Below are 12,131 nucleotides of genomic sequence, written 5' to 3'. Positions count from 1 at the left end.
TTGAGATTGTGTTAACATTCACACCATGCTTTATAAACAAAAAAATCAGTAGCACTTTGTTCCTAGGAAAACAAAAGCCAAGAGCAAATGATAAAATAATTGGAGCAAATGCTCTTAAAGTAGGAACAGCTTTCAGCCGCAGGCATTATAAATTGCACATTCCATTTCCAGCATTTTGCCCCAGCTTTTTACGTATTTTTGGCTATTGAATTTGTAAAAACAAAGCATTTGGAATATTAATTCCCTTTTAAATGACAGGAAATTAATGTTGTGATTTTATTATGGAGCCAAAGGGGGGGAAAAAAGAAACATCCATTGTAACTTGAGCACAAATTGGGCAAATCTCTTTTTTAAAAGGTAATATTATTAAAGCCCTTTTCAATGAAAGAAAAAGGCAATTGGGGAAAAAAAACACAGCTCCGTGAAATATCTGCTTTTAGAGTATTAATGTAGTTGCTTTCAAGAACCATTTAACGCTGACGTGTATCATCAGTGTGTATCTGGGTAATCTGCTGCTGCACAAATGGCTGGTTCATTTTAGCTTTAAATGAGCTTTGTGACAATTTTTAAAGCATTTAACAAACATGTGAAATAAAAACAAAGTCCATTAACTGCAACAGAGGATAATATAATACTTTCTAAAGGATTCTCACTGCATAATATAATGCTGAAAACATCACTTTTCTCTTCCTGCGTACTTATCATTCCCAAGTCTTCCAGTGACCCGCTCAAAACCATTATTACCTCACACTACTTTAATTAAAACACTTAATAAACCTACTAACTTCCAACGGCTATTAGATCTCATACCTCAGTGCACTCATTATGTCTTTCAAATCTCCATATGTTACTTGGCTTTTACAGGGCCCCTGCTTGTATTAGGGAGGAAAAAACTACAGTATAACATTGGCTAAAGCTGGTGCGTTGCTCAGCAGCTTTGATGACCTATTAATGATCAATAGCATTGATAGTGGATTTTCTATAATTGCAATATGCAATCATAGTTTTTTTTTTTTTTTTTAATCATCACATCATTTTGTTAAATAGACTGCTTAGTCTATCAAAATCTTCAGTATTAGTTTTACACATTCTATTCGTAATAGAGCTTTTGGAGCATCTTCTACTTCCTTTTAAATGATTTGTTTCAGCAATAATATAAAAGAACCCATTTCACTGCTTTTAGCTGCATTTATTATTTAGATACATAGAGATATTGAAAGAACCAAATACTTTAGTATAGTCAGCACTCATAAGTGGTTTGTGCACAAATTTACGTCCATCATCATCATCATCATCATCAGACACTGATTCCATCAATACTACATGCTCCATTCACAACTAAATAACCAAATGCACAGTTATATTTAACATATGAAGTATCGGGTTTGTTTTTCCACCTTGAAGAAAAACCAAATACTATTTTCTAAGCTCTTCTAATATAAAACATGCATAACTCTATTGGTTCTTAAGGGGCAGCTTTGGGTACTTTAATAACTTTAATAGCTGGTCTGTCCCTAGCCTCGCAGAAATAGATAGTTGAAAACTTTGTGGGTTACCCCCCTAAAGACCCAGAAGGAACCAGTCCCAGGTGCCACCATGAATCCCATATTCACATTCCTGCACCAACTGCAAAATTCTGTGATTTGCTGCATTTTACAGCTGGAAGATAGGACATGGTGACAGCCATGCCCCGCCTACCTCACTGCAGAATTTGATGCGGTTGGGTAAGGAATTTCTACTCTCCCAGTACCCCAGGACAGCTCCAGGACAATCTGGAAGAGTAAGCATCTATGGAAAGGCAAGCAATATATTGTATATATGTAAAATATCCTTGCACATTGCCTCAAGCATTAATCAATCCAACCAAATATGTCTATGTATAAGTTTTGATCATTTATAGTAATGATATTTAAAGAGGGTACCAGTTCTCTTTGGTCGTTTCTATGGTGATTTTGTTGTTCGTGGTAGAGGGTTTGCTTTAAATGTCATTGTCATCTGCTTAGAATACAAAATGGCCACAGAGAATACCCCTTCAATATTAGAAAAGGCCTTCCAGTCATTTCATGTGTTTGCTTAATAAAAAGCCTTTTTTGTGCTTTGAATAGGAAGCAAAGGAATTCATCCAAATTGCTGGTGTTCTGAATTTCCCTATAGAGGTTGTTACAAGCAGTCAGTTTTAATTAAGGATGTAATGTGGCTTTGGCCTTTTGCTATGTTACCAGATAACACTTCATTTCGAAGATGAGCTTTGCGGTGCCCAAAGCTATTTTAGGAACCTCTAACAGAGATCATGCAAAAAGAATATGACATGCTAAAATTACATGACACAAAGGCTTTTATCAATGTAGGGTTAAAAGCTAAAAAAAAAAATCACAGCACAAACGTTGTGTAATAACAATAGCATGCACTACTATTACTATGAATAGTAATAAGGACACCGTTTTATGTAAATTATGTTTTCTTAGCGCCATAGCATAGTCTCTCTTCAAATAGAGAATTGCTGGCTTGAGACAGATTTATGTTGGCATTCTATTATGTGAAGCTTCTAGCCTGAATTAGATGCTGACGTTTCTTTAATCAGCTACCCGTATAGGTGTGTTCTCTTTGGTTGCAAGATGTTACAGTATGTTCCAAAAACTCCTCCTCAACTGCACATTTCCTAGTCTGACACATTAAAAAATTAGATGTGAGTGATAGACTGGCAACAGAAGCAAGAATCTATTCAATAGTAAATACATTTTGTAGATGACAAAGGACAAGGCACCCTGCAGCTTTTATTACAATTATAAAAATACTGCTTCAGCACATCTGCACCTCTGCTTTTACTTTCTCTATGCCTACCCCCCCCCCCCCCCTCTATCTTGCCGGCCTGTGCATCGACAAATAGGTTGAAAAAAAAATAAAGAAAAACACTTTTATCACAGACACATTTGATTTATGTCTAGTACTGCTGCTTGCTATTGATTTTTGTTTCCGCTAAAAAAAAAACTATGTCTCCATTATTTTGTGAGCCTTGTGTTCTAGTGTCATGCTGTCAGATGTACTCATAGATTAGATTACTATTGCTTTTTTTTTTCTTTTCTTCAGCATAAAAATAGGTTTGGTGGCATGATTTTACAAAGAAACACAACGGGAGTGCATTGGAATGTCATGGTGTAAATTTAATGAAATGGATATAAAAAGCCTATAGAATCTGTGTATAGTACTTATAACATTAAGTACACATATAAACGAGTTAAATAGATTTACAGCATGGGTATTGTGAGCATTGTGGATAGGTGGTTCAAGGATGTCTGACTACATTGCAGTAACGATGTGTGGGTATAGACACAAAATTCAAGTTACGTTTTTTCCATGGACAATGTAAATATCTGATTCCCATGTTACACATGAACATGCATTATTCGTATGAATCCTCATTTTTAAAAGAAGAAAGATTGGTTTTAAGTGTATAATATCAAAGATATCACGGTGGCCCGGTTTTGGATCAACAAATGTTGGCATTAAATTTACTTTGAAAAGAACTGGCAAACTGTCTTCAGCTTTCTAAAAGTTATTTTAAGTATAAAGTTGCTAAGTCAGCAAAGTATAATAAAACCCCTATGCTTAAGAATGTGCCACACAATGTTTTTCTTGCTCCTCTATATTATACAGCATTTTGAAAACATTACCATCTAATTAAATGTGAGCTTGGTTAGACAAAAAGCAGCGCACTATAGTTGATGACAACAATTAAATGATAAATTACACAATCCATGTAATTTCCTGATCTTTATTTAACATAATAAATGGCTTTGATGTGTGAAAATACTTAAAACTAGCAAAGCCATGGCAAAGATTGAGGGGGTGTCACCTTCTAAGCCCCAAGATTAAATGTTCGTATATTTTGTCGATCTGGGCTCAGTCATTAGTTACCAGTGGACTATAAAGTAAAGACTGCATTACTGTGTAATATATAAAATATAGAAAGTGTTGTGAAAATGACAACATTTGTTTTGTTCTGCAGCTACATCCAATGGTTCATTAGAGGGCGTGGATAACCAAGAAGGAGGAGTGTGTGTATCTAAAGCCATGAAGATCCTCATGAAGGTTGGACAAGGTACGAGAAAGGCAACTTAGTTCTATTTGATGAAAATAAAGTAATATCAATCTATAATTAATGAATAATACCATTTATGTTGTAGCACAAAGGAGCTTTAATATAATGTTTTTATCCATAATGACAATTGAAATAAATATAATAATTTTGACAATACGAAAGTTTTCCATATGAACAGTTATGTACTGACTATATTTCTTTTATTGATATTTCACTTTAAACATGTATTGGGTTTTGGTTGTTTTGTCTATATGAAACTAGCCACCTGTGTAATACATACTCTCAGCAGCGGTTTCTATCTGTAACTCCCAGGGTGTCTGATGCACTGAAAAATGTAGCCGGCTTATATACATGGACAGGATTGGCTGCAGACCATAGAAGTTAGAAAGGGCTGGTGGTATAGCAAGGGAGTGACTTCCTATTGTAAGATTTCTCTCTGCTAATTGCAGTCTGGACAGACAGTCCCAGGATGAGAAAACACCTTCCCCGTGAGTCTGCCTGCCCGGTTGTGATTTCAAATGTGAAGCCACTATTAGGCAGTCTTTATGGCTGGTGGATTTTACTGTGAGTGGGAGTAAATCGTAGTACCTGGAGGAAACCCATGCAAGCACTGGAAAATATACAAACTCCTCTCACAGTTAGAGCCATGGCAGAAATCAAACCCATGACCTCAGTGCAGTGATGCTGTACTTCTAACCATTACAACATCTGCTGTGTGTCATGGGAACAGCCCCCCCAGACTTGGATTCTTTATGCTTCTTGCAAGCATTTGTTGTAATCTACTTTCCAACTACTAAAGTCAATTATTTTGTCTCTGACACACAAAGATGTCCACAAAAAAGTCAATATGGTGCGCAGTGTTTAATGATCTAATTAAACCTTGATTAACAAAACATAGACCTAGCCTTGTTTAAAAACAATGTATCATTATAGTGTAAAACCTTCCATTATTCGAGGTTTATAATGTATCTGCTAACTTACCACACATACAAACCAACACTCACCAGAGCCAACAATGTTCTGATCGCCTTTACCTCTTCAACATAAAATACATTTTAGAAACTATTCCATAAAAGATTTGCTTCATTCCTTATTTAGCCAGGAGATGTTGCATATCTGAGCAGAGGAATTTGGCCTCCTATATCCCTACTTCTACTACAACCCCTATACCACACTGCACAGTGCAACCTTCCAACGTCCCAGTGCAACGCATACACGAGACGTTCTATTGATTGTTCTTTTATACAAACCATAGGCTTCTAACCATAAGTAGATAGAAGGGACAATCTTTATTTTTGTGTAATATTTAATGAGCATGGGCAGTCATATAATTAAGATAATAATTTGTTCATTAATTAGTTATTAATTATGCTTATTTACTGTGTGTTTATAGTAGACACGAATTGCTCCCACTTACTTCAAAAGACATATTATCTTATCATCTATACACGGTTCCTTTTGTTTTTGCATATGGATTACTTACTATGTGGGAAGAATGAATAATATTTCTAATTAGAACTTCGTTTTGTAGTCAATCAACTCACTGTGTTAAATTGAAATGTCATTTGCAAAGCATTGCTTGCCAACTGTGTGGATCCCTATAGTTTCCCCACATGCTCTTACAATCTCAACCTCTAAAATAACTTGCATTATGTGTTTCCTTAAGGAAAAATGTCACTGTTATCTAAGCATATGGTCTGCTGCTAACTCATATCTCATTGTCTGCGCCTAATACCTTCTCGTGGTTTCTGCTGTATAAGGTGTAGTGTAATGAAGCTATTCCTATGTTTTCTTGTAGATGCTGACTCTCCAGGTACCAGTTTTAATGCAGGTCCAACAAGACGTCCAGATCAAGAGTCTGGTGCCAATGGGAAGAGTTCCACCACCAGTCCATATGTCAATGGCCCTAAAAGTAGGTCTCATTACCACATTCCTTATCTTTAATTAGATGCAGTATGTATTTTGGATCATTTTGTTGATAGTATTTAGGTTGTCATTCAATAGGTCATCCACTATTGATCGACAGACCGAAAGTCGACACATTAAAAAGGTTGACATAGTTTTGATATGTTCTAAAGGTTGACAGAAGCTTTTGGAATAAAAAATTGATGTATATGTCAAAAAGTGTACCGCGTCCTCTCACACAGCTCGCTGCACTTGCCATGCTTCGGGAAAACTATTATATACTCCCTCTATGGCCACTGGGATGGTAAAGTATGAACAAGTCGGTTCTTGAAAGAAAATCATTAAAACCCCACGTCATCCTTTTTCCATGTCGACCCTTTGGTTATGTCTACCTGTTAAATATGTTGAGCTAATGCACATCAACCTGTTTCATATGTCGACCTTTTGCCTATCAGCCCATGGTGGTCGACCTGTTGACTGTCAACCTTTATACCTATCGACCGCATACCGTGTGTACATTTCATACTGTCAACTCTGTGTCGTTTTTGCAATTGACACAGCCCAGCTCAGGGGCTCATTTCTTAAAAAGTTGCCTTTCCTAGCAGTATGTGAAGCAGGGAGACTATGTTGCACCCACCCAAAATCCCTGTTTCCTTTTTGGATTTGGAAGGGACGCTGTTACATTTTTGGCTAGTTATATGTTGGTGGTAGAGCATATAATGATAGTGATGTGTTCCCTATGCATATTCATGTGCATGATGAGGCAAACTCTTATAGAGAACAATTACATTAACATACTGTTGACACATCACTCATTTGCTGGTGCATTTGTATTCATGAATATGAAATTGTAATGAATGACATGTTCTGGAGGATGCCTTATGCGTGAGACTGTTGTGAATAATCTTTGTAACATATGCGATAACGTGAAAAAGGGAGGAGTTATACGCCATGTGTTCATCCATAATGTTCCCCATTGTGCTCATTATGTTATATGTGCTTATTATTCTAATTAATTCCTAATGTGCTGAGAGCAGAGAATATCAGACTGTTCAATGTGACACTTTTTACTGCATGCCAGATGTGCAGTCATTTGTTTAGTTAATTGTGTATTACATAAGCTGAATTATTAATAATTCTACTGTGTTTCCCAAATTAACTTGAGTTTTTAAGAGTGTAGATATTATTCTGCACTGAAAAGTGAAAGAAATGACATTACAGACATCTGCACTGGTGAAATATATGACTCATATAATAAGGGAACATTGCAGCTCCCTCGGGCACTAAAAAGGTTAATCAGCATTTTTTTATTTTGAGAAACACAATAAGATCTGCTCCAGACAGTAGTGGCAATTCTTTTTGGAAATGCTGTTCTGCAACAGAGTCACAGGATATCCAAAGGCGTACCCATAGCTTCGCTGCCAACATTGATGCATGCCCACAGCAGAAATCCTTGGGTTGAACATCAATAGATTATGAGACAAAGGGGCGTATTTAATCTGTGTCGATATTTCCAGACAGGAAATATCGACACTCACCTATTCAATGATTCCGTTAATGACAGCATTGAAGGGTGTCGGATCTGTTTGTCAGAAACAGATGCATAATGTGCAATGTGCAATTCTTTTTTTTTTTTGGACAATCTGGCCATTTTCGCCAATCCACGGACTTTCCAACACTTGACAGTCAGAACTCTGGATTCAGACTGTCAAGTTCCTGTCGGATCACATGAAAAAGGGACGGGATTCCCACTGTCTGGAAGTTCTGACAGTCGGAATCCCTCATTGAATACCTCCCCCTAAGTCTTGTTTAATATTGATCACTTACTCCCTTTGTTTACATTTAGCTATCTACGATGGTAAATGCTTTGTCAAAGTTCAGTTATATGTCAGTTCATACCAACGTTGATGTAATGTTTTAATGTTGAAAATTAAAAATGTTAAAGCTTTATGAACCATAAGAAACATACCATACGATTCTATCTGACCAAGGATGTTTTGTTTGTTTTTTCTCCCCTAAGGTTCTAGCACAGATGGCAAAAATGCTGGACATACAAGTATCATAGGATCCGAAGTGGCCTTATTTGCTGGGATTGCTTCAGGGTGCATCATCTTTATCGTCATCATAATTACACTAGTGGTGCTTTTGTTGAAATACAGAAGACGACACAGAAAGCATTCACCTCAGCATACGACAACTTTGTCCCTTAGTACATTAGCCACACCAAAGCGCAGTGGCAATAATAATGGTTCAGAGCCAAGTGACATTATCATCCCTCTAAGGACTGCAGACAGTGTGTTCTGTCCCCATTATGAGAAGGTCAGCGGAGATTACGGACATCCTGTTTACATTGTACAAGAAATGCCACCACAGAGTCCAGCAAATATTTACTACAAGGTTTGAGGTATTGGGTGGCACCTTTTGACAATACTAAGGACAAGTAAGCCTGTTGCTTCCTGATGGGGTTTTTTGGTGATTCCTTATGCATAAATATGGACTTGCATAGGGGAACAGGCACAAGAGAAAACCTTTCTTCAGAGAAAGCCGCACAGTTTATGGGATCTGATGGTTCCTGTGAAAAGTGTTCACTGCAAGCTGGAAGACTTTACAACAAAATACCCATTCTGATAGCTATACCCTGGTCATGTTCACCCTCCTCAAAGCCATGAGCACCAGGCATCCAAGCATATATACGAAAACCAGGTTAATATAGACATATTCATGGACATTATTCATATGAGGCGTTTTAATGATGCTTTAGTATATTTATCTTGAAATGCAATGTTGCGATCGAATAACAACTAGATTTATCAATACATACTGGAGTTGTCAGAAACGTAAGTGTGTCTAGAACGTGAAAGAACACAAAGTACATTTTTTGCATTTTAGTCCTTCACTGTTTCCTATTTGTCTGTTGTCTATGATGACGTTATCCTTCACATAAGATTCCCTCTCACTCCACCTCCTTAGTCACTAATGGAACATGAACCTTTGTGGAGTCTTACTCTATCCATTCTACCGCAGTAACACTTGAATGGGTAATATATTATGGAAATTGTGTTTGCTAATACAGAGCCTTCCAGCAAGATGCTAGACTGTCGGCAAGTGCAGGAGCCCATAGGATAAATAGCTGATTGCAGTTAAATCCTGCTGCCACTGAAATCAAGCATAGGAAAGAAACCTACATAGGCAGCAAAAGCACTTTGATATCTTAGGATTTGAGCGGCAAATGAGATGCAGTGGAGTCAGGCTGCACCGGGCGGATTTCTGTCTAGTAGCACTATCTAGTAGCAATGTGTGGGATTCCAGAATACTTTCACTACAAGTAAAGACAAAGAAGTATTTTTAGACAAATGATAAGCAGGTAGGGAAAGACAATAGTAAGTCGTTGGCGACAAAGGCAATAAGAGAATGTTGTATGGAAATCCTAGTCTGTTGGGACTGAATCTATAAGCAGACTCAGGTGCTATACTGACCATATTATTCCTCAGCTAGGAAAATCTTTCTAGATATTAACAGAAGTTCAATGTGATCTGTTCTTCTAGAGGCAGAGGTCATAGAGGAGCAGATGTTCCACAAGTCAGTGAAAATATGAAATTCAGTTTTTCTCTCTGTGATATGAATTTGAGAAAGCCATTTACCTGGTAATTCTAAACAAAATCATTGGAGGCGCTTTCTTTGTGGTCACACTGCCCAAAAGTGAGGGCATTGGTATCGTAGTTAACATGGAATTTCTCTGGTGCTCTGTTTCACATAAAGCACATATGGCAAACATGTTACAGTTCTTAGGTATAAAATAAATTATTAGAATGGGGAGCAGGAAAGAATAAAAATGACTTATTTAATAGGTGTATAGCACAGGGGATATATAGTAAAAAGAATTTACTAATATATAATTTAATATTGCACAGCCTGCCCCTCCAGAATATGTGAAATCCATTTTGCAGCAGTTAAATAGGCTTAACTGTTAGCAACACAGAATAGAATCAGATGCTGCTTCTGGGGGGAAGAGCAACTAGGTTCCAAAAATAACAATAATGAGAAAAAGGAAAAATAACAAAGACCTCTAAAGGCGTCTTACACAAGAGCAGACTAGGAAGTTCCAGCCCAAAAAAGCAGGAAATCAGTATTACTACATCGTACGTATAACAAAGATGAGAAGATGTTTTGTCAGTCATTTTCTGCATTAGAATTTCCTTTTGCCTTAATGCAACAATGTTACTAGACTTCAGCAGGTTACAGAGAGCAATACCTATTTTATTTTCTTCTACCTTTTATTTCCTGTCACCGTCCCTCTTCCCTCCTTTCTTCAGTCTTTTTTTCCCTTCTTTCTTACATTTATGTGCTATGCAAAACAGATATCATCAACACCATCCTGTTTCTATGGTAACAATTTGCTCTCTGAATTGGAAAGAAAAAAAATTAGTAACAGCGTTTTAAGGTTCTCGAGTCTCTAAGGAGCACCTGCAACGATGAACTGTCACAGAATTGATTGCTCTCCTTTTTTCTTGAACCTGAAAATTTTGTTGGCAAGAAGGAATAGTTGTGTGGTCAGAAACAAATGATTGATGGCAATTATTTCTTAGCAATTACAACACACTTTGTTTTTTTGTTTTTTCAAATTCCATTATGACACATGTAATTGTTCAGCACCCTAACGTAACATGTAAGATAAAGGTGCACTCTTGATAGGTATAACCTATTCTTGGCGTTAACTTGTTTTGCCCATCCTCTTTGCTACTGGAAATAACTCCAGTATTTTATTTTTTTTACCATCTTTTGGCAGTGTCCTTCTTTTTATTAAAGCTGTGAAAATCCTGGTAACCAATTCATCAACCTGCAGTATCAAACCTTTTATTTTATGTCTGTTTTGTGTCTGACGCCGAATGACAATCTTCAAACTGTTCCCTTTTGTTTAGAAGTTGGTTCAGGTTTGGAACGTTTTTCTGTAAATGCCTTGCTTGTGAGATCATGTGATCCTCACCTGATTTAGGAATTTGCACCATTATGTCAAAGTGAAGATGCTGTAAATATGTTAAGAAATGTATCTGGATTTGGGGTGTGTCCGTAGCCTTATCACCTTTTTAAATATTAATATAGAAAAAAAATTACACTTGGAAAAAAAAAAGACAGAAAATGGATTTTCTTAACCAGATTGTGTATATAGAGCAATGTTGGATTTTTTTACAAAGTCTAAGCAAAATGTTTTGTATAAAATTGAATTTTTGCTATGTATTTAGCTACCGCTTGTTTAAAGGCAGTGTCATTTTCCCTTTGCACTGTAATGAGAAAGAAAAGGTAAAAGGTTGCCAAATTGCTGCATATATGTGCCGTAATTGTGTACCATGAATATTTATTTAAAATAATTTTTTGTCCAATTTTGTAAGTAACACAGTATTATGCCTGAGTTTATAAATATTTGTTTCCTTTTTTTAAGAAACGAAATAGCATTTCCTAGGTTTACAAGTTTTGCTTTAGTTTCACATTGTATTTAGCCCTTCAGTCCGTTCCCTCCCAGACAACAAAACTCTGAAATTTCACATTCCACGTCTGTTTCAAACTGAATTTGTTCTTAAAAAATAAAATATTTTTTCCTATGGAAGTTCTTGTTTGATTTTTTTTTTAACTAAGATTTTCCTATGTTGTCCTAAATTGTTTAATCAAATACGCAGATGTATAGAAAAATGTATGTATAATGGTTATGGTATGCTAGAAATACAGCTGCTTATGTATTAAGTTCAAAATAATGAAAACTTTATTGACATGCCTTGTCATGAATACATTGGTTTACACATACTTTACAATCAGTACCAAATTAACAGGCAACAGTGTTGCAATCCTGCACTTGTCTGATTTGGCCAAGCACTTGGATCTCCAAGAATTTGGACACCTATGAGACTTTCCAAGTTGGACACCGATCCTGTAGGTCAGGTGTCTTATATCTGTACTGTTTATAGTTGCTCTATAGAGGATGTCTACACACTGTATGCCTGACTGGGCTGTGTAGTACACAGTCAAGATTACAAGTTGTTGCTAGTGTTTATTATTTTCCAGTTTACCCTGCACATTACACATGGCAATTATGTGCATTCTGTCTGGTGGTGCCAGATCCAATCAGACTTCTTAT

General features: G+C 36.6%; 1 protein-coding gene across 1 annotated transcript in view; it reads left to right on the top strand.

The window, feature by feature from the left end:
• EFNB2 (ephrin B2) overlaps window positions 1–11,606 on the top strand; it is a 44,285-nt gene extending 32,679 nt beyond the window's left edge. The window contains exons 3-5 of the mRNA XM_083168655.1: window positions 4,007–4,099; window positions 5,898–6,011; window positions 8,025–11,606. Of these exons, the coding sequence (XP_083024781.1) occupies window positions 4,007–4,099; window positions 5,898–6,011; window positions 8,025–8,407 (590 nt within the window). The 3' untranslated portion in view covers window positions 8,408–11,606. The remainder of the gene's footprint in view (window positions 1–4,006; window positions 4,100–5,897; window positions 6,012–8,024) is intronic.
• Window positions 11,607–12,131: the final 525 nt, after the last annotated feature.

Source organism: Crinia signifera, chromosome 2, assembly GCF_055691185.1.
Source record: "Crinia signifera chromosome 2, ASM5569118v1, whole genome shotgun sequence".
NCBI classification, from domain to species: Eukaryota; Metazoa; Chordata; class Amphibia; order Anura; family Myobatrachidae; genus Crinia; species Crinia signifera.
This window is presented reverse-complemented; position numbering and strand designations above follow the sequence as displayed.